Source organism: Mytilus californianus, unplaced genomic scaffold (genome assembly GCF_021869535.1).
Source record: "Mytilus californianus isolate M0D057914Y unplaced genomic scaffold, xbMytCali1.0.p SCAF_4, whole genome shotgun sequence".
NCBI classification, from domain to species: domain Eukaryota; kingdom Metazoa; phylum Mollusca; class Bivalvia; order Mytilida; family Mytilidae; genus Mytilus; species Mytilus californianus.
Window position 1 is genome coordinate 105,841,984 of NW_026262690.1, and position 27,844 is coordinate 105,869,827.

The 27,844-nt window shown below is 31.3% G+C and overlaps 1 protein-coding gene across 1 annotated transcript in view; it reads right to left on the bottom strand.

Annotated features, from left to right (window-relative positions):
- LOC127737176 (serine/threonine-protein kinase Nek9-like) overlaps positions 1-27,844 on the bottom strand; it is a 168,030-nt gene that overhangs the window by 31,537 nt on the left and 108,649 nt on the right. Inside the window, exons 17-21 of the mRNA XM_052247707.1 lie at positions 27,259-27,420; positions 26,528-26,695; positions 24,489-24,539; positions 11,107-11,306; positions 8,323-8,535 (exon numbers count right to left, since the gene is read on the bottom strand). Of these exons, the coding sequence (XP_052103667.1) occupies positions 8,323-8,535; positions 11,107-11,306; positions 24,489-24,539; positions 26,528-26,695; positions 27,259-27,420 (794 nt within the window). The remainder of the gene's footprint in view (positions 1-8,322; positions 8,536-11,106; positions 11,307-24,488; positions 24,540-26,527; positions 26,696-27,258; positions 27,421-27,844) is intronic.

Sequence of the window (27,844 nt, forward strand, 5' to 3'; positions counted from 1 at the left end):
GAGAGTCCTCAAAAATACTAACACATTCATAAAGTACTTACAATACATGTATTCAAAATGTGCTTAATGTCCAGTGGCAAATATTACATGCATGTTCCAAACAATTTAATTATATAATAGTTATTGAAAAACTGGTCATGATCGTGATATATGGACTGTCCTATCTATGATTATAGAATTGACTGTCATACAGACTCTAATTTCATTGTCATGGATCATTGAACATGTCAAGTTTCTGTGGTACTTTTATGCATTAAACTTTCAAAAGAAATAGTGCATGGTCAGTAAAGCAGGCACGACATTTCAGCGTGGACACTCTTGTTATATAAATGTGTTATAATATTTCAATTGACCACTATTTCCCAAAGATTCCTGATTTAGGACAGGCACTTTTATTCCTGTTCGTGTATGTGGCGACTTAACCCACCTGTATGTCCTTTTGCCCTTATGTCCCATGTGTCATCAATTGCTCATTAACCACTTGACAGAACTTTGTAACACTTCGATACAATCTTTCTCTCATGATGTACTTTTTCAAATGACAATTTATAAAGTATTAGGTTCATAAATAATACCATAAAAAGCATGTTGGGAATAACAACTTTTTACAAATTGATGCAAAATATTTGATGCAGTATCTATTGTTATAGGTTTCCAAAAATGGATCCCACCAGAACAAAAATAATAAGTCTATGAGGAAAATAAAGGCATAGATCAACAACTAAAAACTGTAATGCACAGATAATATATAAGATCGAGATAGAACTGGTAAGAAATTAGGATTTTTTTAGGTAAGTATTTTCAGTTTGTCCGTATTATTTTATTTCAATAACATGAAATGTTGTAGTGCGCTCATGAGACAACAAACCAACAACGATTAATTCAAAAGAATAGAGAGCAGCATTCAACAATTGAAAGATGTCAATATGGTTAACAAAGAATCCTATGGGAAGTACATATCCATACACAAAACCTCTCAGTTAACTGTTTGACAGATTGCATTGATATTGTGCTCGAATAATCAGATTATGTTTTGTTTTGGTGCCGATCCAAAGATGAGTGTCACATCAGGACATAGTTTAACATATGAACCTAAAGGAAATCTAAACAAAGATCTCCTTCTCTGAAACTAGATTACAGATTGAAATGATAATTAATTTAATCAGAATTGCCACTGTTACAAATAATGAAAAATTCAACAACAAGAATACTTTTTTAAAATTTTTAAACTGCTGTATAAAATAATGAAATGTTGTATGATTGCCAATGAGACAACTACCCACCAAATTTCAGATGAAGTGGATATTAACAATCATAGGCAACTGTGCAGCCTTCAACAATGAGAAAACCCATACCGTATAGTCGGCTACAAAAGACGAAGACATGAAAAATATGAAACAATTCAATTTAGAAAAGTTAACGGCCTAATTTATAACAAAACAATTTAAGAATGTCAGAGTGCAGCCTATATTGAAAACATGGAAATTTGCCAACCCAGACTTGGGGCGCTAAAATTTTTCTCCCAATCGTATTAGATCAGTTTTCAAGTAGGTAACCCATAAATGATTATTCCATTCTTTTTTCATTTTTCTCCATGATAATATGAACCTTTATTTACGTAATACCACCTTTAGCAATGCATGTACACTATACATATTATGTTGTGGTTGACCTATAGTTGACCTTATTATTGGACTTTAACAAACATGATAACATTGAAATCTGACAGTGTTATAATCAACCTTTTATTTTTCAGAAACAAGTTGGCGAAGATTTGTGATATCACATGCACTGGAAGAGCAGTGCAAAATAACATTGAAGCAGAATTATGAAACAGTGATTAAAAACATCAAATTGAGAGAGAAATTTTACATGTTGTAACTATATCATGCTGTTCATTCTTAAGATTACTGTTTATTGTACTTGCAATGGAAGTGAATGCAGTAGATAAAAAGAGAAAGTCTTCATCTTGTTTTATTCAGTTAACAAAAAAATCAATGGTGATGAGCAAAGCATGTATTTTAATGGTCAACAAATGTACATTAGTGACACATCGCCATTAATCCCGATAGGGAGTGTCACTACACACGGATTCCACTGTACAGTCGCAGTTCTCGATGGGTGCTCCGTAAACGGAGGGATCTACGTACATACATACATACATAGCCACCTGACCACAATTGTCAGGAATAATGTAAAATTAGTAATCATGTTTTTAGTACTAGTATTGAAATATTTTCAAAAAGTAACTCAAATCCATGTAACTTGTAATAATTTATGTAATTTGTAATGTGAGGTATATTTGATTAAGTCATTTTTCATGAAAGGAGAAGGTCTTTTTGTGGGAATTTATGCTAAAAAATCAAAAAGGTTAATTTATGTACCAAATGACATCCTTCAGACATTTTAAAATCATTCTGTTGGAAATAGGTCTTTAGATTTACCTCTGTATGTCTGTCTGTAATATGCAAATCCATCACAGGTTTCTGAGGAATTACAAATCAAGAGTTTCCTGAAAGTCATCAGTCCTCATGTGAACATGCTTTACTGAGTAATGCAGTTTAAAATTCATCCATTCAACTTCCCGTTAACAGGATACCTATTAATTCTTACACAAAATTTCATTTATTTTTTAGTTAAATATGCTTTGAAGCTACGGTTAATAGGACAGATTACAATAGTTTTTCATATCTAAGTTACCCTCAATGCAGATACTATTCACAATACACAAATTACAAGTGAATGAAATTGCAGCATGATTAATGTATACAAAAAAAAGGAAATCTATCAATGACTGTCAATAAATTTATTTAACCATTAAAAATCTTAGGGAGCTACCATTTTGATTTTTAGGGGGCTAGGATGAAATTTGAAAAAATAGACAGGACAGGAGTTTTGAGTTAAAAAAAAAGGCAGGATGAGACACTTGTAAAACAAAAAGGCAGGATGAGACACTTGCAAAAAAAAAAGTCAGGATGACAAATTAGGTAAGAAAAAGTCAGGATAAACTTTAAAAAAAAAGGCAGGACCGAACACAGTGAAAAATAAAAAGGCAGGACAGAGATTACAACTAAAAAAAAATGCAGGACAAAATTTTTCATCCTAGCCCCTCCCCCCCCCCCCCCCCCCCCATAAAAATCAAATGGTAGCTCCCTTACAATATGCAAATAAACGGAAATGTATTTATGAGAGTTAGGACTGGAAAAGTGGTTGTATTATAATTGTTCCCTCAGCACATAGCGTAAACTTTTTTAAGGAGAAAAAACATAGACTGTTTAGTCTGAAGGTACCTGTCCAGTTAGGATGACATGTCTTCTAGCAGATTCTCTCCTTGTGGTGAACTAGCATGTCAAAAATTCAACTCAGTGTAATATTGGTCTAGTACAAAATAGTGTCATTATTTATATCTGAGTATCAAGTCCTCGTTCTGATTATGCACTTAACTTGCCACTGGATGACAAAACATCCACCCATCCATCTTCTCAAAGTAATATACCCAGTTTCAATGTTCAAGTCTTGTTAAATATGTTTTGATTTGACCAAAGCAAGACACAGATACATGTAATATGATATTGTCAAATATAAAACCTATATTAATAAGAACTTACTAAAAACATAAACCATATCAATTGACCGCACCAGAATGAGATGCAAATTTGACAATGCCAAAATATTGAAAAAAACAGCTAAAATAACTGTTGAAGAGCTGGACCTAAAGTAAAACAAAATCAGAACAAAAAATCAGCGAAATAAAAAAACATAACGAAATCATCAAGATGTCACAGTATAGAAAAGGATGGAAACGGGGTAAGTGTCAAAGAGAACAATTAACCCAACCCAAATGTACAAAACAACCTAAGACCACCGATACCTTAATTTTGCTATTAATACATAATTACCTAGTTGATTAGTTTTTCAGTTCTTTTTATTTTCAAATTGGCATCACTGTATGCATTCAAATGTAAACATTGTAACCAATTGTAAGATAAATAAACTAAAGTGCACAGCTACGTACTAAAAGAAATGACATCTTTTTTTAAATGAACACATTAATCCATGCACTGAAAAAAAGTAAGAATATACTTAAAACAATAATGAAATATTCCGTTCAGATACAGTACTGACTTAATCAGTATCATAATGAAACAGTACTAAAGAAATCAGTACTGAAACAGTACTGACGAAATCAGTACTGAAACAGTACTGACGAAATCAGTACTGAAACAGTACTGACAAAATCAGTACTGAAACAGTACTGAAAAAATCAGTACTGAATTTATAGAATTAGTAATTGTACAGTTTTTGTATAATAATAAACAGTACTGAATTAATAGGAAGTATAACATTACAAGTTTTTAGTCTTGCCGAACAGTACTAATATGTACGAGGGTAGAAATGTACCAAAAAAACGTTGGTAAATTCTTGGTAGTGTAAATTCTTTAGCTATTTGACCAACGATGTTTTAAAAAATTAACAGAATCAACCTAACGTCAACTTTCCTTTTTTGAATGGAGAAAGACCGGCGGAATCAATTTTCAATGTGCTTTATATCTTGAACCTTTGCAAGACTTGTCATTCATTCATAAACCCACTCTAAACCAGAGACATATATACGTCTGTTTAAACTGACAAGAATACTCCTAAAACGGAAAAAAGCAGTATATCCTTTAAATTTCTGTGATTTAATACCAAGAAAGAAAAAAATCCCGAAATTAATTTGATACTCAATATTTTCCTGGAAAATATTCACATCCTAACTGAAAAAAAGATAAAAATTTGGTATACAGAACATGCAGAAGTGTGAATGTCATAAAACCTAATTGTTATATCAGAAACCATTATAAATGTGAACCTGTATACGTAAGACCTCATGGGACGTCACCTAAGGTCACCTAACCACATACAGGTAATATACAAGTAGCTTGTTATACCCGGAAATGTCACTACTGATACAGAATATACCAATGCAACGAAAATTCTGATGATTGTGAAGCATGACCATTCATTATTTTAGAGGCGTCTTAGGTGGGGGATTGCCGGAACGATTTAATTTAAATTCTGACTAGATTTTTTTTTCTCAATTTAAATCACTGAACTAAAAAAAAAAGAAGAAAACTACGCCCAAGAACAGAATTCTTCTTGTAAATTCATAAATACACCGTTCTTATTTTGTAACTTTCGATAGACATGAACTCCAATCCCCCCCCCCCCCCCTTCCCCAAACCTGGGAACAGTATATCTTACAATGTATATATTCCTGCCAAAATAACAAAAAAGGAGAAAAGGAAAGACCTGAACGGTAAATCACATCAGATTCAGATATTTATATAGTTGATTGTCGTTAGCTAGAGATGTATGAATGTAGGACACAGGACAAAAAGTCACGGACGAAAAGTCACAGGACAAAAAGTCACAATTCAGTTTTGAGATTATTTTTCTGTGAACAAGAAAACACTAAGTTTAAAAATAATTTTTTGATTTTTTCTTGAACTATAATATATCAAGCAACTTTATGATTAAAATTTATTCAATAAATATCAATGATGATCAAATAGTTGTTATGATAACAAAATGTCAAAGTGGTTTGGCACTTAAATGGCTTCATGGTGCCAATAAATATATCATTTGCATGATTAAAATTTAATAATTTTTCATTTATCAAGGCTTATGAACAATTTCCTAAACTTAAAAATGAATAAATATAAAAAGGAAATTTTTCGAAGATCTTTCTCTTATATATTCAAACAATTGTCAACAAATTATTTGTGACTTTTTGTCCTATCCAATTTGTGACTTTATGTCCTGTGACTTTTTGTCCTGTGACTTTCTGTCCGTTTACCGAGATGTATACATGTCTCTGCGTTAACTTATAAAAATAACAGGAAAGTATAAACTTGAAATAGATTTATGATGAATACTATGCAACTGTGACACCTCTTTTTATCACAGCGTACATGCATGTATTTAAATGAGTGTCCGTTATTTCTATTAAGAATGACAATCGTACGTAAAATCCTATAGTTCATGGTGAGACTTTTTGTACCAGATATGCGACTTTTCGTATTCATATTTTCTCTTATATTACTCTCATTTGATATTTTATGCATAAGTGCAATATTGGGAATGGTTTATTACCACCACAAGCTAACTAAAAAAATTAATCAACCCTCTAGCTGACCCGACGTTAATACAACTACTATCAGTCTATTCGCAGTGAAGTTCGATGCACGAACTTGCTTTATGTAATTGTGTAATAAGAGTTTTTAAGCCCGACAGGAAATCGCTTGAATACCTGGTCATGTCACCTCACAATACCCCTGGGATTTCTTCAGCCATGCTAGTGATCAGATAAGAGAAGGTCCGAATTTATTTAAATAAGTTTATTACATAAAAGAATTATGAACAAACTAGATTTTCGAAAACAATTTTACACGGAACACTTATTTATGACTTTGAACTTTGACTATAAACTAATTTCCATTAAATTTTTTTGTTTCAAAAACTTAGTTAAAAAAAACAGTTTTAAAACGACAGACCATAGTACTAGTTATTTAAAAAAAAAATATATAATTACATTTTCCGTATCAAGTTAGTTAGGAAAGGTTGCACAACCATGTCTATTATAATCTTTTTTGTGACCCGGGAAACTGTTTATGCTTTCCTTGTCGGATAAAACAACTGTACGCTTGACAAGATATCGACACTCAATTACGGCTACGTTAGGTTACTGCTTGTTTTGGTCCTTTGTGGTTTATAGATATATCGTGGTTTATATTCAGGGAGGATGTCAAAATGGCCGCATGCGGAGAATTGATACTCTAAATTTAAAATCGATGGTGATCTCTTATCTAGCAGAATAAAACTTTAATATTTATGAATTTGTGCTTTTTTATACATAATGAACATAATATCAATTTTTCATTTTTTTGCGAAGTTTCCCTTTAAAGCATGAATTACAAATCAAGTACAGAGTGCAAAATTATGATACTAATAGTCATTAGAAGTGCTAAAACTGTTCCAAATAATAAAAGTTCATTTTTAAAAATACTAAAAATTTATGTACTGAAAAATACATAAAAAAGGAAGCACCAAAACACTGATCACAACAGACCACATTGACAATTTTGATGAATTAAAGTCCCACCTTCCTTTAAAGTGCCTAAAAAGTACAAACATGTAGGTACCTGTATATATGGTAATTATTTTCGTAACAAGATTTAATTCACAGTACCCAGATAATAAATACACCAGACTAGTTTGTCAACTGTAATTATTCGAAATAATTTTACAAATAATAGTTATATATAGTTATATTATTTATTTCTGAAGTTACAAATTACTAGATGACATTATAGTAATTAGGAGTTTTTTGTTATTTAGGTAAAGTGTTTTAGTATTTAAACATACTTTTAGACAGTTTAGAATTAGTTGAAAATGAAATTATTCCAATTTTGTAATTTTCTGATTTCTTCTATTTTATTATTAAGTTTTGAAAGAAAAAATGTTAAAACTTTGCGTTCAAACATGCCGAAAAAAGGACAAAATTCTAGCTGTATTAGGCTTGATAGTTACTGCACCAAAACATTTTAAATTTATGTTTTTGTCTCCCTTACAAATGTTAAGAGATTAGACCTCACCAATCGACATCAAGGGAATTTGCCAATACAAAAATTTACAGACATGTAAGAATGGTACCAAACTTGACAGAATTATTTCACAACATGCTAAGATACATATCTATTTATTAATCATTTGATCAGATAGATCAAAGGGGTTTCCAATAACAAAGTGTAAAAACATGACATAGTGAGCTCATATACAGATACAACCTATAAGTGTGTACTTTTTAGGCAATATGGAGGAGGGGATTGTTCACATGCACATGTAAAACTTGTTTAATTCCACCACATTTTGACAGTGTGGTCTGTTGGGCTGTCCAATGTTTCGGTGATGTTCTTCCTTTTAAATATTCGTCCTGAATATGCATGAAATATTTGCCACTGGACGTTAAGCAACCAACAATCAATCAATCCTTTTTAATGTATTTATTTTTCAGTACATACATTTGAGGTATTTTCAATAATTCCACAGTTAAGAGGACATTTTGCACTGAGATGTAAAATTATGAAGTTTATACATTTTTTTTATTTCAAACCTTATTCAAAGGGTAAGTCAGTATGTATGCTCATGTACACCAGAATAGTCCATCTTAACCTCATCAATGATAGTGACAGTACATTCCAACTCCTTTGAAAACCAAAGAAAACATCAACAAAAAGTCTTTTATAAAACAAAAACAATTATCATAAAACAAAAACTTACAACTGAAGAATTTTCTTTATGATCTGGTATTTCATTTTGTTGAACACTTTCACTAGATTTGGAGACCTCTGCTGGCATGGTGACAGACGTCTGCTGGTTACTTGTTACTGGTTTTTGTTGATTTGATTTAATACTGGCAGTTTTGATAGGGAGTGGTGGGATGGGGGGTTGGTTGCCTACTGGATAGGGTATTACTTCAGCGTCATCTAATTCCTGAAAAAGTTATAAATCATAATAATTTTAGTAATCTGACCACACCTACCGTAAATATCACCATATTTTCTTTGACCTTTATATAATGGTCAATGGAATTTTAAAATTTCAAAATTACTTGTTTTAGAGGTATTTATGAATAATTCTTTAATCTCAAATTTCATCATTTTCTAAAAATCATGGGTCATGAATCTACAACTTATTAGTCAAAGTCACAGAAATAAATGAACTCTTTGCATCATGTTAAAATATCATTTGTTAAAGTATGTACTTTGTTGTAATATTCAAACCCTCAGTTTCATTTTTTCTTTCAATAGAAAGGTCATAATTCTGCAACAATAAAAGTCAACACCGCAATATTTTAAGGCCCCTTACAATTAATAACAATCTTCTATCATTTACTTTATATATACTAGGATTTCGATATCTTTTGAAAATCTCTATTTTCAGCTTTTTACATTAAAAATAAGAGCCATAACTCTATAATAGTTTGAGTTTAAGTCCCAAAAAATGCAGCATATTAAAACAAAGCATTTAACGTCCTTCAGTAAGAGGGTCTAAATATAACTGACTCTTTATGGTGTAGGCATTAAAAAAAAACCCAATAAAATTAGACACCAGGAATTTACACAAAACTGAAATCTGATATAATGGAGAAATGTTCAAAATCTCATTCAATGAAAAAAAAAAAAATTCTGTCAATTAACGTGGTTTGCATTTTCTTATTCAATCCTTGGTTGATTTTCATTTTAATTTGCGACAAACAGGTTTTCCTTGAATGTTAAGCTTGTTTAATGGAAACATAACAGCAGTATCTTTAAACAACACTTTAGTTTAATTGATAACTCTTCTACAGAATTCTCAAAAATAAAAAAAAAATAGTAATTACATCAGTATCAAAACCTTAATCCAAACTGTTTATTTGGAAAATGAAAACCTTGGATAATTTAAACTTGTTTTAAATGAAAGGGGAATAACTCAATTTCAATTTGTAATACTTGTCATAAAAACAAATGGACAGAAAATAGGGTTAAAACCATGCACAAATTTTGTTTTAAAACGCAAATAAAAAACCCTCAAATGTTTCGGGATAAATATAGAATAAATATCAAATCTGGAAAAGACAACCACAAAAAAAAGTTTACTTTAACCATCTGTCAGTCTATTGAAAATGAATGGAATAAAAAAAATGAGAATGTGTATTGTAAAATTTTGCTATGTAAATATTTGGAGGTGTGGGGTGATTGCCAATAAGGAACCAAAGAGCAATGATGTGATTAATTACTCAACCCCCTAACCTATAACAGTGGTATATCAGTTCAATATAACTGTAAAAAGCTTACATATTTGTTTATTTTCAAAGATAGCATTAATGAAAGTAATGGAATATCTCGGAATTTACGGAATAGCCCAGTTAGACTACACCAACCCTTATTTACTTACCAAGTGTAAAGTATAAATGACGGTATGGGTTTTCCAATGTAAAATTTATGTATTCTTTCCTTTCAAATTTTTTTCAAGTAATTTTTCTTTGAAGTCCTCCATTTTAAATTTCATGGCAAATCATTAAATATTATATATATTCAATAGATTGGGTTAAACCAGATAAGTACAGATTATTAGGTCGGTTTTTTGTTAGATATTGGAAAATATCAGCTGAAAGCTATGACACAGAAAAATTTTATTGGATAGTTACTCCATAGATAAAAAGTTAAAACAGTTCATCCTATGCTGAACACAGAACAGACATATAAATAAAGTCTACAACAATAAAGCATTGATTATGATATTCAAATTTTCAAAATTTACAGTGAAAGGCTTGCAGAGCTTTTTAAATTTGAAAACTGAACTATCTAGATGGTATAAATAACCTGTGGTTAAATCTTTTCACTAGTGTTTTAAAGAAACCAATAAATTTTGTTGAGAATTCTTACACAATATTTGAATCAATTAGTGTTTTTTTTAATATTTCACTAGTTAGGACTTGTTAAATTCATGCAGAACTAGAGAAATTATAATACTTATAAGCTGAGAAATAGCTGAATATTTTAACCTATAATTGATTGAACATTGGTTCGCAGTGTGTCTGGGCAAATCAGCCATATTGCAAAACAGCTATATTAGCTCTTCAACGTTTGTGAAATGTTTTTTTTCATTTTCAAATACTTCGGCCTCAAGTATTAAAGTGATATAACTTGTCAAAATGTGCATCTGGTGCAATAAAATGGGTATCATAAATGTTATTGCAACAAAATATAAACCATTATGAATGTATAATAAAGTTTAAACAGAACTTTGTATCTTTCTTTCACTTGTATCAATTGATTTTATTTTAAGTTTAATTACAGTCAAACCTTTATTTGAAGGTCACCATTAGGACCAGAAAACAGCCTTATAACAGAGGTGACCTTTGAATTGATCTTCAAAATAAAGGGTGACCTCAATATTGATATATTGATTGCTTTTCAAATAAGAATAATATTTCATGTTTAGGGTGAGACTGAGACAAAAAAGGTGATTTGTTCCTATAGAGGAGGAATAATGCAAATCTTCAGAAAAGAAAATATTTACAGCTTTCAGCCAATCAGGAAGATCACTTTCTGCTGTTTCCACAGGGAGTTGGGATACTTCACTGGGCATAACGGGGCTGCCAGGCTTCCCAGAATCCTTTGCAGTATCACAATCTAATGTGCCCTCACTAGACATGTCACTGGCTCCATCACAATAAGCACTGTCCTCTTCTGTTATAATGGGTGGTGAATGTAACACAACTGAGGAAAAAAAGAACCAATACAATTCTATTTCAAATAGCACATGATCAAAATCTCAGTTTTCATTGGATGAGAGAATATTTAAAAAAAAAGTGTAAGCCCTGAAAATAAAGTTATATTAACATACAGTTTACAATTTAATGCATAAGAGTCTGCATGGGGATCCTATATTTCTGTATTAGTTAATTTCATAGGTCATATTTCTCTTTTCTATATATTTTTGCCCATTTTTCTCTATTCTTTATATTTTAGCATCCCAATATTTAAAAAAAAAAAAACAATTTCTGCCTATTTTTCTCTATTCTTTATTTTTTGGACTCATTATCTGTATTTGACCCATTATTCTCTATTCTGTATTTGACCCATTATTCTCTATTCTGTATTTGACCCATTATTCTCTATTCTGTATTTGACCCATTATTCTGTATTCTTTAAACCCCATCTAGACCCTCATGCAAGGCCAAGTATTTAACAAGGACTGTATGACACCACTTGTTAAACTGAAATAAAATTAATGTTTCAATAAATATTTGTACCTGCAGTTATAGCTTGAGAAAAATATAATTAATCAATACACAATGAAACATGAAATATAAAATTTCCAAATCCAATCAAAGGAACAAAGTTTGAAACCACAGATTTAAAATTCAGCATTATAAAACCCATATCAGCTGGAATCCATTAATCAGTAATAGTATTTTAGTTTCCAGGTCCCATTCTACAATGTTACAGTTTAATTTGTCCAATGGATTAATTTCCAAGTAACCAAAAACATTCCCTTTCGTATATAAATGCAACATTGCAGTATTCAAGGAAACTAACTCAATATTTAACACATAATACAGTTGTAGGTAGAATACTGTATTTTGATCCCTAAATGTCTTTTAGTTATGATTACTGTTATCTTTGTTGTTAGGATGCTGTCTCTTTGAAGCATATCCCACATCAAGATTTGTTCACATTGACGGAATCAAATTAAAAAAAAAATAGTGCTGTTTTCATTGTGTTACTTGGTGGCAGTCTGATTTAAGTAAACCCCATATCTTGCATCAAAATGTTTTTATTTCTTATCTAGATTCACACTTTTCACAGTGTAAACACCAGCAATTTGCTTCTTCATCTTTGAATTTGACTTTTTCTGTAAACAAATCCATTTCTTTTTCCCATAGATTTCAGTTTTTTAAATTAAACTATATGACATAAATTGTGTACGGAAAGGAAAATAATACACATGTACATCTACTACACAAAATACAAGTTTCAACAAAGCTGTCAAATGATAAGAGCAAATTTATTATTCACTTTTTACTGTATTTTTCAATTAAACAGTATTTTTTCCACAAATTGCTTTGCAGTCAACTCTAAATAAATCTGAATGAAATTTTCACCTTTAACCTTAGTTATTAATTAAAAGGTTCAATAAGCTCTAATATAACTTTTGCACAATTTGAACACCGAAAAATAAATCTTAAGTTTTGTGTTTAAACTATATGACAATAAATGAAAAATCTCCTGAAAATCAGTTGAAAATTACTTTAGAAATTTGGAAGTCCCTGTTAAATTAATCCACAACGTTTTTGGGCTTAATTGAGAACAGTTAGGCTATAGAGATTGGCATATGGTATAGACATTTGCAATGTATTGACCTCAGATGCGGATCCAGGATTTTGAAAAAGGGGGTGGGCCCCAAACTAGGCAACATTTGAATGGAACATGTAAAAAAATTAACCATTTATGTAGCTCCATAAGAGCCCCCCATCCCCCCCTTAAATATATATTTTTTTTGTGCTTGAATCTGTTGTTGGTGAATTCTTAACATCCTATTTGTCTATGTTATTTCTAAATATAATGATTTCTACATGATAACTATAGTAATTTATTCATAATCCTGTCCACTTTACCAATAAAAATTGTGATGTTTAAAAAAAATACAACAAACAACTGACAGTTACTGACAAGTGAAAAATACAATTTCCTATCAATTGAATTAGAGTTATCTCCCCTAGTATAGACATTTTAACAAATTTGTTCTCACCTGTTTAAGCAAATCTAATTTGCATTGCACACACAGTTAGAATGCCATAAAGCACCACAGAGAGTCGCAATGCTGTTGAATTTTACTAGTTAAGCTTGAATAAAATTTATGCTGAATGCCATGAATTATGGATTATATAAGCAATGCATGCTGGGAGTTCATTTTCATTTGTACTTTTTCAACACAACCTAGCCACATGCTTCCAAACTGCGACAGCAACATGCATTAATGAGGGTGGACAGGGTTATAATTAACTTTTAATTTTTACTTAGTACAGTTTTTATGAAGAATAGATAATTTTCAGTTGACCTAATTCCAGATAGAGTTATTACCCTTTGTCACCATGTTTGAAGGCAAGCCACAATGTGCAAAAATTTCTTCAAAAATCAACTAAATTCAGCTTGTTTTACTGACAGCTAGACTTAAGAAGAAGTTGTTTTCGATTGTTTTAAAGCCTTGCCAGGTTACCACTTTGATATAGAAAGCGTCTTTAGAAGACTTGCTCATACCACATGTAACATGTCTAAAAGAGAGGTGAAAGATACCAAAGGGACATTCAAACTCAAAAGTCGAAAAATACTGATAACGCCATGGCGAAAAAAAGGGAAAAGGAACAAAAGACAAACAACATTACTCAAAACTTATCATAGAAAACAAAATTTAGTAAATCAAATAATAAAATCAACCAGTTTGCTTTCTAACATGCTACCACAGGGAATAACTCCAACTGAAATTAGGTCAAGGGAAAACTACATATTCATACAGATACAGATATATATAATAGTCATAGGAGCAACTCATTATGCAGGCCATTAAAAATTAAATCTACATTTAATTTCACCTTCACTTGACAAAACCTGTATACAACAAGCAACAGACTTTAAAACAAAATTCGTAAAATTTCTATTTCAAATCTTCCATTTCTAAATGTTTACAGTATTTCAAACCTTTAAAAACATAATGTTTCTCTTCGTTTTTAGTTTTCATTATTTTTTGAGACCAGATAATCAATTAAAGATGTCCTCCACACTTTTCAGTGTTTTAATGAGTTTTTTTTATAAATGGTGAAATGGCTAAGATGTCAAACATAAATACATTAATTATCATAAAAAAAATGATTTGAATACCCTATTGTTGAGATATTTGTTTTAAAATTTAAAATAGAATAATAATATATATATAAAAGTTAAACAGACAAAAACACAACTCTGCTGTTTTAATTATATACCCCTTTAACTTTTGTTCAGTACAGGACTACCCTTCCCTGAATACCTTTTAAATCAGTCATTCTTAAAAGTTCCCCTCAAGATGCATAACTGACTGTCAACGAAACATGCATTTTTTTAAATCCTGTCCATCCCATTTTTCTTACCTTTTTTATTTTTTAAACCTATAGGAAAAAGAGAGCTACAATTAAAACAAACTTTAATAAAATTATTTAAAAAAAAAAGAGCTAATTATCTTTAAAGTTTGTTTTGCTCAAATGTTATTCAATACAAACAAAAACATTCCCATGTTAACATTACAAACTGTAGTAAATATTTTGTAAACACAACATAAATAAAAATAAATAGACCAAAGTGTGCAATCAATGACAACAAAGCACTTAAATTAATTAAATATTCAGCCTATACTGTACCTTTATCAATTGTAGCAGCTTCCAATTTCCTGGTTTTGATTTTCATAATATTTTGTAATATTAATTTATTGATTCTATTTAAAGGTACTATTTTTACACTTATATAGATACTATGAAAATAGCTGTAAAAGATGTTCACATTCCGACAGTAACTAAATTTTACACTTCAAGAGTATCTACAATCGTATCTGCCGGATAAAAAGTTCCTGTGTAAAAATCATATCTCATGTTCTGAGTGATGCTCAGAATTAAATTTACTTACTATATGTGATCATCACATTTTGATCAATATCATTCACTCCCTTGTATTAGATGTTTAGCATTTTCTAAATATTATTTTAGGCTAAAACATATAAATAAATTCTTGCATCTATCATTTAAACTGACTTAATTAGTTCTCAGAAAATTTTTCTGAATCAAAAAACAATTTTTAGAAGAAAAATGCATATCACAATAAATCCAAAATAAAACAGTTTCTTGCGAGAAAAAAAATGAAATTCTTTTATTCAACCTTCTGTATATTCAGAAATTAATGCGTGCAATTACTATTGTGATTTTGTCATTTTAGACTAAAATGTGATTATTATTTTTGCAATACATGTGTACTGGGAAAAATTCTGCTTTTTTCATATAAAAAAATCCAAAATGCCAGTTTAAATTATTGCAATTACAACTCTGTTGCATTTTTCGCAATAATAAAAACATCGTAATAATTTCCGAATTTACAGTATTTAAAACTGTTAAAACAGAGAAATAATCATGCCCGTTTAACCTTATCACTTTAAACTTTAACAATTGTGATGCCGCTGACAATGGAAACAGAGTTTTTAAGCATTGCTTCCAGAGTCACAGACTAAACAAAAATCAGTGAAAAACAAAATAACAAATCAATTTGGTCTGACCTCAAAATTCAAGTTAGGACCAATTCCTGAACCCTTTCCCCTTCTAATCCTTACCTTAGGTTACTGTTCAAATGACATTAAGCTACATAACAGATAACACATCTATCAAATATTATAAGCATATAATATTTACGCTTGGTTTCTAATGTAAATATTACACGTCTTAAAAATCAATTTATTTTTTTTTTTTCAGTTTGAAACTTTTTGCATCTTGCAACAGTTGGATGAGTTGTTAATAGGACAGATCCAATTTTAAATTTGAATGACAATTCTATATTTCTGTAAAGAAACATTAAATATGTATAATCTTATATAATGCATGAAAGACATTGAAAGAAACAGAAAATCTTTTATCAAATAAATAGATCAATAACCCATGTTATTAAATCTTGATACTTAATAGGTAAACACTTGTTAGTTATATCTCGGTTATATCTTAAAAAAAAAAAAAATGTTCATGGCAAATGAGAATTACAATTTTTAATTTCTCTGGAAAAAGATTGACTAAGTTTAACTGCACCAGGTGCACATTTAAGCAATAAATGTCTCTTTAGAGATGATCAAGGCCATAATAATTAAAAATATACTGCAGTTGTGCTATTTGCGCAGTCAAATTGCAATGACCCTATAATCATTTGTGATATACAGTCACTTACCCTATATCGCCTTGTTTATGACGTTGACAATGCGTTTTTGTAGAGTTTTATTTATTACGTCATTAAAAGTACAGGTTCATGGAATTTTTACGTGGTTTGCTCCAAATTAAAAAATGATGGTTTTTACCCTAAATATTTCATTTGGAACAGTTGTAGGAGTTGCAGTATATAAAGAATAACCATACATTGTCTCGAAATATAAATTTTATTTGTACAAGGCTTAGAAACTGGTAGAAAGCGAGGCTTATTCTATATACCCAAAATCTAATATAAACATTGAAGTGCTGATAAAACCAAAGAGGATCAAATGTATAGTAAATTCGGGACAAGGAACCTGAGGTATGAATGAAGGAGATCCATTCCTTAACTAGAAATGATTTCAAAGTCTTATAACAGCAGAGGAGTAGATTTGAAATGTTCCCAAAAGGCCAGCTTTGGCTGTAAATGTTCACATTTCACTAGAGAAGTTCTACAATATTGTTCTGTTACACTTTTACACAAGTTTATTCAACAAATTGAAACACTTTTCGTCATGAAATAATGGACTTGATATGTTGGGCCAAATAAAGCCTCTTACTGCACCTTCACCATTTAATTAAATTATCGATAATTAGTATGAAAAGAAACAAAAGTACAGATCATTGTATAAAAGATCTGCATTATCTTGTGAAGTGTTTTGTTCAATAAGCAAAGGAGTAATGAGCAAAACAAAAATGACAGACCAATGTCAACCACTGAATTACACACTCCTGACTAAGAACAAGCACAAAAAAGATGTGGCAGGGTTAAACATGTTTTGTGGCTCAACCCTCCCCTCACCTGAGACAGTTGTGTAACAGGACACCATAAAAACAAACTTATGCTTACTAATGTAAAGCTTTGTAACAAATTTTGATAAGCTCTCATTTGTATGGTGAGCCTCAGTGGCTGAGTGGTCAAAGTAGTCTTTCTACAGTAATCATTACAAAAATAAGAAGATGTGGTATAATTGCCAATGAGACAACTCTCCACCAGACCAAATGACATCGAAGTTAACAGCTGTAAGTCACCTACGGTCTTCAACATGAAACTAGCCTGTCAACACCTAGGTTGTGTGTTCAAACCCTGCTCATGGCAGGTGCATTCGACTCCAATCTTTATTGACAAGGGTGTGGTTCTCTCCAGGTACTCATCCACCCCAAACAATAAAAACTGGCCTGCACGATATTGCAAAGAATGCTGAAATTTTTGTTTAGCACCAACAATCAATCAATCATTTGTATAGCAGATGCTGAGAAAAATGCAACAAAAAATTCTTAAATTTGCACCAGGTGAAGAACCTACATGTATAGGGTTAATTGAAAGTAGATAAGATACTTATATGAAAAAGATGAAGCTTAGTACCAAATATCAAGTTAAACTGATGTGTAGTTGCTGTAAAAAGCCTCAAAATATAAAATAAAGAGATGTGGTATGATTGCCAATGAGACAACTATCCAATATATCAGTTAACTTTTCTAAAACACCTAGCAATTCATGCCATTATGTTTATGTAAAATCAACCATGTAATACTTAAAATCTGCCTTTGCAGTTACCAGGCTTTTAAAAGTATCTTGTATCAATCTCAAAACAGTAGATCATTATCAATAAAATCCTGTTAACAGATAAATGGTATCTGCTGTAAAACTGATCCATGCATATCATGTTTAAAATATTATCATACAGTATTTTTAAATACATATTTGTTAAATTTTTAGTGTGGGAGTTAAAAGTAACAACTATTGAATTTCAAATGCAAAATGTTTTAATTTAAAAATTCCTAACTCATAAATATTTCATTAAGCCTGTTCTACAACATGAAAAATAAATTATAAAATCATAAAGTATGATCAATATACATATTTCATAGACACACAAGCAATAGGCAACATATAATAACACTCATCTAAAATTCTTCTCAGCTATAAAATGCATATTCTTGAAAATCTTTAATCCTTGAGAAGCTACTGAGATGGAAAAATATAAAATGGATAATGGATGCCGAGCACCTTAACTTCTTATCTTTACACACCAAGTAGTGGTACCAGTATAAATAGTTTTCCATTGACATAATTTGGGTTAGAGTTGTTGCCCTTTGCTGTGAGGTCAACACACATAAATTCCTTGTTATACTGACCACTAAACATTAAAAAAAAGTTGCTTTCTTAAGAATGTTAATTAATAGATAACTGTATTGTATTTTAAGCTTTGTGGACGTCTAGCGGTAGTTTTACTGTCGCAAATTGTGTTTACCTGGTGACGTATAGCTGAGACAGTAAAACTACCAATAGACATCAGCAAAGCTTCAAATACAATACAGTTATCTCTATTCAAATGCAAAATAATCAAATCACTCAATTTCAGTCCTTATTTCAGTGTTAAATTTTCATTAAATGAAAATTCTGTGAAATGATGTTACTTCTTTTGCACCTAAATAAGGTGACGTTATAGGTATGTTTCCGGTATCAAACGTAAACACTGGGCGATTTCTGGCTTCTTTTCCTCCTCAGAATGTAATAAAATTTGATAAACAGAAGATTTATAGGTGCAAAATGTGAGATTTTTGCTAATTATTGGAGAAATTACATGTCAATACATTCGGGAATTCAAAATGGTGGCTCCCCTTAGTTACTTGACAGGGAGATAGAGAATTGTACACTGATTGTCATCCAATCAGAACCATTGATACAAAATAATTGCATTAGAATTTGTTTATTCCTTGTATATTTCACCACTAGGATCTACAAAGGAGACTTGCTAGTAACAAATGTTTTAATTTGGTTAGTCAAGAGCAAGGGAAATAACTCAAATTCAAATTATGTCATATTGAAAAATACCTATTCCCTCCATATACAGGTTACACAAGGTTAATTCAATAAAAAATGCTCTTGCTGGAGTTGAGTGAATCAACTTCAGGTTTAATTTAATTACATAAATTCATAGAGATATCAAAGTGAATCACTAACAATCACCATCATTCACTCGGAAAATTCACCAGCAAGGGTGATTTTATGCTGAATCACCTTATTTTAATTTTTTTTATCTATATTCCACAAATAACTTTGATAAAAACAATTTGCATGCTAAACAACACATGATATATCAATTTTTATTAAGTGGTGTTAAATCAAACAAAAGTACTTACATTTATCTTTTGGGGCTGTTAGTAAGAAATGAAAGATAGAGTGTGTATATCTATAAACTTCATTTAAATTGATAAAAATGTAATCAATAAAATATTTTATGTAACTGTAAACAAGTATAGTGGTTTCTTTTGGACAATTTTCATGTTTTGGACATGGGGCAGGGCGAATCATCCTGAAATTATTTTATTCTATGTTATTGAAAAGATTAAAAAACACTAGATTTGCTTATAAATATATGTATGGTTCTTGTTTTTCTTTTAAGTATAATAGACAACAAAAATTAAAATAAAACAAAAAGTTATGTAAGATAGCAATAGACAAATTCCATGGTTGCCATTGGTAACTGTCTATCATATTAGTTATTTGTTTATTGTTGGTAGATCAGGCTGTTGGTTTTATCAATTTACATTGTCATTGTTTTACATTTTGTCATTTCAGGGCCTTAAATAGCTTACTATACAGTATGGATTTTGCACCTTGTTGACCGTATGGTGACCTATAGTTCCTAATAGCTACCTCTTTCAGTCTTTGGTGGATAGTTGTCTCATTGGCAATCATGCCACATCTCCTTATTTCATATTGAGAAGTTGGTTCTTATTTTATTACCTTAAGGTTCATGTGGACCCTTTGACTAAAATGACTGCATTTTTACCTCAAAATTTACTCTGAGTACAGACAAACCTGTGTATCTGGAAAAGTTTTAAGGCAAAGCATGCCCTAGATAAATAAAATTTAAATATATTTTATGTTTTAGAAAATTAAAAACTTAACAGGATTTTGCAGTGCACATTTTTTTCATTTCTCCAGAAGATGCCAAAATAAACTAAGTTGTGAAAGAGGTTTGAGAATTTCCCCACAGATGATAATTGAAGTGCAATATTGATTGATATGGACAATAGATGGACAATAGATACCTGACAATAATTGGTGATTTAAACCTGTACCTGAGTGGACCATATCAAGTGAAACTCAACTGTTTGTTAATTTTATCACCTTCTGCAGGGACGTAAAAAAAAGCACTGCAAAATCCAGTAGAGTTTTAAATTTTCTAAAACATACAATGCATTTGAATTTTATTTATCTAGGGCATGCTATGCTTTAAAACTTTTTCAGATGCACAGGTTTGTCTGTACTCAGAGTAAATTTTGAGGTGAAAACGCAGCCATTTTAGACAAAGGGTCATCATGAACCTCAAGATTTAATTGATTCATTTCTTGTAGTAATTATTTTTTAATAACATATCATTAGAGCAATCAGAAACTATAAACTAGTTTCATATTAATGACTTTTGACTCGGAATTATTTAATTTTTTGACAGGGTACCTACTCTATGGTAGGACATCCTAGTAGGTCAAGTATGTGCAACCAAAAGAAGGTAAATCAAACACAAAATCGGTGCAATTTTAAGGGAAAGTTTACTGCCAATGATTTTGTCACATATAGAAAACATAAAACAGTTAGTTTTCCCCAAAATTGTACCGATTGAAAGCTTGATTTTACTCCTTTACCTTGCTCTTACTTGACCGAGTACCAGGATGTTCTACTACAGAGAAGGTAACCTGTCGAAAAAAAATATAAACTCTGGAGTCAAAAGTTGGTAATATGATAATAGCCTATAATAAAATGCTCCGCAGGGCGCAGCTTGATACGACCGCAGAGGTCGAACCCTGAACAGTTGGGGGAAGTATGGACACAACATTCAAGCTTGATACAGCTTTGCATTTGGATTGTGATTAAATATTTGACACAGCATAGGTTTCTAACACAGAATGAATGTGGTCTAAGAACGTAAAAATTTTAAATTGGACATTCACCTATTATGGTCCAATATCCAAAATCTAAATACATGGTTAGATTCAGCATATCAAAGAACCACAGGAATTCAATTTTTTGATGAAATCAAACAAAGTTTAATTTTGGACCCTTTTGACCTCAATGTGGACAAAGTTGATAACGGGGCCCAAAAATCAAAAATCTAAATACATGGTTAGATTCAGCATATCAAAGAACCCCATATATTCAATTTTTGTTGAAATCAAACAAAGTTTAATTTTGGACCCCGATTTGGACCAACTTGAAAACTGGGCCCATAATCAAAAATCTAAATACATGTTTAGATTCAGCATATCAAAGAACCCTAAGAATTCAATTTTTGTTAAAATCAAACTTAGTTTAATTTTGGACCCTTTGGACCTTAATGTAGATCAATTTGAAAACGGAACCAAAAATTAAGAATCTAAATACACGGTTAGATTCGGCATATCAAAGAACCCCAATAATTCAATTTTTGATGAAATCAAACAAAGTTTAATTTTGGACCCTTTTGACCTCAATGTGGACAAAGTTGATAACGGGGCCCAAAAATCAAAAATCTAAATACATGGTTAGATTCAGCATATCAAAGAACCCCATATATTCAATTTTGTTGAAATCAAACAAAGTTTAATTTTGGACCCCGATTTGGACCAACTTGAAAACTGGGCCCATAATCAAAAATCTAAATACATGTTTAGATTCAGCATATCAAAGAACCCTAAGAATTCAATTTTTGTTAAAATCAAACTAAGTTTAATTTTGGACCCTTTGGACCTTAATGTAGACCAATTTGAAAACGGAACCAAAATTTAAGAATCTAAATACACGGTTAGATTCGGCATATCAAAGAACCCCAAGAATTCAATTTTTGATGAAATCAAACAAAGTTTAATTTTGGACCCTTTGAACCTCAATGTGGACCAATTTAAAAACGGGGCCCAAAATCCAAAAACTAAATACACGGTTAGATTCAGCATATTAAAGAACCCCATGAAATCAAGAATAAAACCCCATTGAAATTGGTCAAGAAATAAGCAATTTATAGGAAGTATCTTCTTTTGCACAATCCTGTGCTATTAAATATTTCTTGCTATTGCGCAATACTGTACAATTGACAATTTCTTGCTATTGCGCAATATTGTGCTATTGGATATTTCTTGCTATTGCGCAATACTGTGCAATTGAAGATTTCTTGCTATTGCGCAATACTGTGCAATTGAAGATTTCTTGCTATTGTGCAATACTGTGCAATTGAAAATTTCTTGCTATTGCACAATACTTATTATATAATAATTTACACATCCTGTTTGGTGTGTATCTCCTACCATATCATTATTATTTGATTTTAAATATAAATCAGAAATAACCAACTTAAAATGGAAAATTTTTAAAAGAAACAAAAAAGGAAAAAAAGAAAAAAAAGGAAAAAAAAATAACCCCCCCCCCCCCAAATTTTTTGAACCCCCTTATGATTCATCACCCCCAAACTCAATCCCAGCCTTCCCTTTGTGGTATGATACCTTGCAGTACAATTTCAGAGAGATCCATACACTTGAACACAAGTTATTGTCTGGAAACTAGAAAAATGTGTTTTTTGGCCTCTTTTTGGCCCCAAATTCCTAAACGTTTAGGGCAATTACCCCCAAACTCAAACCCAGCTTTCCCTTTGTGATATGGAACCTTGTAGTACAATTTCAGAAAGATCCATACACTTACACACAAGTTATTGTCCTGAAACTAGAAAAATGCTTGTTTTTGGCCCCTAATTCCTAAAATATTGAGGCAATTACCCCCATCATCAATCCCAGCCTTTCCTTTGTGGTATGGTACCTTGCAGTACAATTTCAGAGAGATCCATACACTTGAACACAAGTTATTGTCTGGAAACTAGAAAAATGTGTTTTTTGGTCCCTTTTTGGCCCCCAATTCCTAAACGTTTCGGCAATTACCCCCAAACTCAATTCCAGCTTTCCCTTTGTGATATGGAACCTTGTAGTACAATTTCAGAAAGATCCATACACTTACACACAAGTTATTGTCATGAAACTAGAAAAATGCTTGTTTTTTGCCCCTTAATTTTGAGGCAATTACCCCCAAAATCAATCCCAGCATTCCTTTAGTGATATGGAACCTTGTGGTACAATGTCAGAGAGATCCATACACTAACACACAAGTTATGTCTGGAAGTTACAAAAATGCTTATTTTTGGCCCCTTTTGGCCCCTAATTCCTTAACTATTGGTACCATAACCCCCAAAATCAATCCCAACCTTCCTTTTGTGGTATTGAACCTTGTGGTAAAATTTCATAAAGATCCATTCACTTAAACTAAAGTTAGAGTGCGAAAACCAATGTGTCTTCGGACGACGCCGGACGACGACGACGCCAACGTCATACCAATATACGACCACAAAATTTTTTTTGCGGTCGTATAAACAGATAGATGTATGATACCTTATTCAAAAAGAAAAAAGAAAAAAAAAACTAAAGATTGAATAAACTCTAGTGCATAGGTGGAGTTAAGAAGATCCTGCTTTAACAGTTGCAGCCATCGTCTTATTAGTATAACTAGCTAAAATTCAGAGATAAGTTATTACTTAGGAAAGAAAGGATGCTTTTATGACAAAAGTATTGGAAACTATGTCTCTTTAAAATCAAGAATCATACAAAAATGGTTAAATTAAAAATGTCAAGCTGATATAAAAAGACATATAATATAAGACAAAGATGGAATACTGATGCAGTGTTCTCCACAAGGCCTTACATTTTTTTTACAATGGTGCTATTGGAACATATTTGATAATTGAATGCATTGTAAATGTGGTCCTATAAATTTTAGGGAAACAGTGTTTTACCAAATCCCATGGCGCTATTTGAATAATAGCTGGGAGAACACTGCTGCTAAAAAGGCGATAAAAAATCCCACACTCAGCATGCTAATAAATCTAAATCAATATATATATCTACTTACAACTTGGAGAGGATATTCTACTTCTTATAGTTTTCTGGTTTAATACTTTTTCTGCAAGTAAAGAAAATATTTCACTTTTTTAAGGATGTATGTTTATATATATATATAAACAACTCTAAATTGAAAACAACATTCAAACGTATGATTACGTTGGATAAAAACCGCAATTTTTATACTTGTGTATGCAAAACAAATTTCTTGGTATAGGGGTCTAAACAGCACAAACAACATTTTCCAAAAGACCAAAACGTGAAAAAGTATATTTTAACAAAACACATTTGACTAACAACTGATGTTCTTAAACCCTGCTGACTGCCATGGCGATTGCCAAATAAACGTATCACAAGATGTAACAAAATGGATCTTAATTATTAATTTAATACCAAACAGAAAACAACAAGTACCATAACTCTGCACAAAATCATCAGACTGGAACAAACTTCGAACTTGATCTGTAACCGGAAAAGATGGTATACCGCAAACATGAGGTGCAAAAATTTGTACACCATATCCAGATTTCGACAATTAATGTCTCTTCAGTGATGCTAGGAATCGAAATGGTATTTGGAAGGCCATATAATTTACCTCAATTTAGTATAGATTCTTGAATTCTGAACAGTCGAAATAGGATGAATGGATTATATAATCCCGAAGGCAAATATAATACAGGCCCAAACGAAAAAATATAAACAAGTCTAAATTGAAAACAACGTTCAAACCTATGATTGACTTGGATAAAAACTGCAATTTTTATACGTGTGCTGGAAAACAAATTTCTTGGTAGTGGGGTCTAAATACAGCACAAACAACATTTTCCAAAAGACCAAAAAAGTGAAAAAGTATATTTTAACAAAACGTATTTGACTAGCAGGTCGAACAACGGATGTTCTTAAATCCTGCTGACTGCCATGGGGATTGCCAAATAAACAGATCACCAGATGTAACAAAATATATATATATACATACATCCTTAAAAAAGTAATATTTCCCATGAACGCATTCTTCTTTCATTTGTTTGAAATATTGCAATAGTGGTTGTTAGTTACTATTGTATGCTTTAAAAAATATCCCAGTGAAGTTCACTGGGATATTTTTTAAAGCATACAATAGTAACTCACAACCACTATCGCAATATTTCAAACAAATGAAAGAAGAATGCGTCCATGGGACACAGATGCCCCACTTGTTAATATGCAAGAGTCAATGTACTAATTCATACCTTTTGACATTTTGTTCTCTTTGAACCTAAATGACATTTGTTTCTGAATGTTGTCAGTAGAGATTGCTTGGGGATTGAGTGCTCTCATTTGTTCAATAACAATCAGTAATTGGGTAATTCAAATTTTTCCATTTACAAAGGTACATAACTCAAGAATATTGAAATAAACACCACCCAAATTCGAACTTGATCTGTGTTTGGTGGTAATAAGCATTGTGTATAAATCTAAGAACAGTTTCAAAATGCTGAGAATTAAAATTATGCCAAAGTAAGCACAGATATTCCTAACCATGAGAAAGTTTTAAAACAAGCAGTTGAAAAATATATTGCAAAATAAGAAATGAATTAGACCAGAACCATCAAGCATCTTCCAAAGCAAATGGAGAAAGTATAAATGCCATTTCTAAAAGTGAAAGACAAATAAATGAAAAGTATAGTGATGTTCAGAATTTCATTAATACCACTGACATTTCTAAATTTTTCCAAAATAATGTCATCAGAATTGAGAAATCAACAGAAATATCTATACCTAAGCCTGGAATATCAAGCAGAACAACACTGCAGTTTATTCTTGGGGAGATAACTCTGTCTCATGTTGGCAGTTCCACAAAGAGTTTACATGCCATCATCTGAAACAATGGTGGTTTCTCTTAGTGTTGTCAATCAATATCAGACTAAAAAAAGCTCCAATACGAAGTCGACTGATGATTTCGGCCATGTTAACTTATAAGTAGATCTTGTCTTGCTGATCCTTTTTGTTATTTGCTACATATTAAGATTCAGTCCTAAAAGTCCTTCACTATATAATATCTAAACTTACCTGCTATAATGATAGTATGCCAGTGTCTGGCTGCCAGATTAGGTACATCATGCAGAGATCCAAACACAGGTCTGGGGAATGCTGTACACATACTGTTGGGACCTTTCCCATCATATTTAGCACCTAGTCTTCCATTTTCACCGTTACCCCAGGAATAAACTTCATTGTCTGCAAGAAAATAAAACATATCTGTAAATTAAAGAATACAGACATGTGCAGCAGTTATCATTGCATATTAAAGAATGTGGTGTAAGTTGTAGACTTGATCATATTTCTTAAATGAAGGGTAAATAAGCCTTCTCAGAATTCTATTTTTTGGGAGAAGAAAGATAACTCTGATGTAACATTTTCATTTCTATGTTTTAATAATAGCTTATTCTAATATGACGTTCTTCTTTCACTTTGGAAACAAAGCCATGTTCTAATTGCTATAGAACATAGCTAACGCTCGGTAAAAAGATATTGACAAATATAATGCCTACCCATGTTAAAATGAGCATAGAGCATGTCATGAAAGAATTATTTCTTAAACCTATATTGTAATGTATATTCCTATGGCACTTGTGTACTTTTCTCCAATATGAACTTATAACTTGTTAATAAATGCTATGTATATAAAATTTCATACATGGCAATAATGTGTTAGAATACAGACAAGGGTAAAACAGTATACCCCCTCCTTTGAAAATACCTCATCCTTGTTTTCCCTGCCAATTCTACATATAACTTACCACTAGTAGCTGCAACAGTAAAGCCATCACCACATGCCACATTTAATACTTGTTTTCCGGTCAATTCACCACCAATTTTCACCAAATGTAATCTTTTCCTATAATCTCCCACACCAAGTTGTCCATGTTTATTAGAACCAAAGGTCAATAGATGTCCAAACACTGAAACAAATAATACTTTGCTGTTTAATTATTTGTATATACTTCTCTAACTATTGGCAGATTACATGTATTATTTAGATAGGTACAAAGTATATGTTTCTATCTCTTATTTCTTAGAATAGTTTTACTGCCTGCTACATGTGTATATTCCTGAATAAAAAAATGAAGTTGTGGTATGAATGCCACTGTGACAACTATCCACCAGAGACCAAACGAGTGGATTTAAGCAATTATAGGACATTGTACAGCCTTCAACAATGAGCAAAACCCATACTGTATAGTAAGCTCTAAACATACCTGTCAAATGACCTATATTTAGCGGGTGTGACCCTGAAATTTACCATCTCACCCAAGATTTGTGATGACCGGCCCAAGTCATCAAATAACCCCGGATTTCAGTATCTGACCTGTTTTCACCCGTATT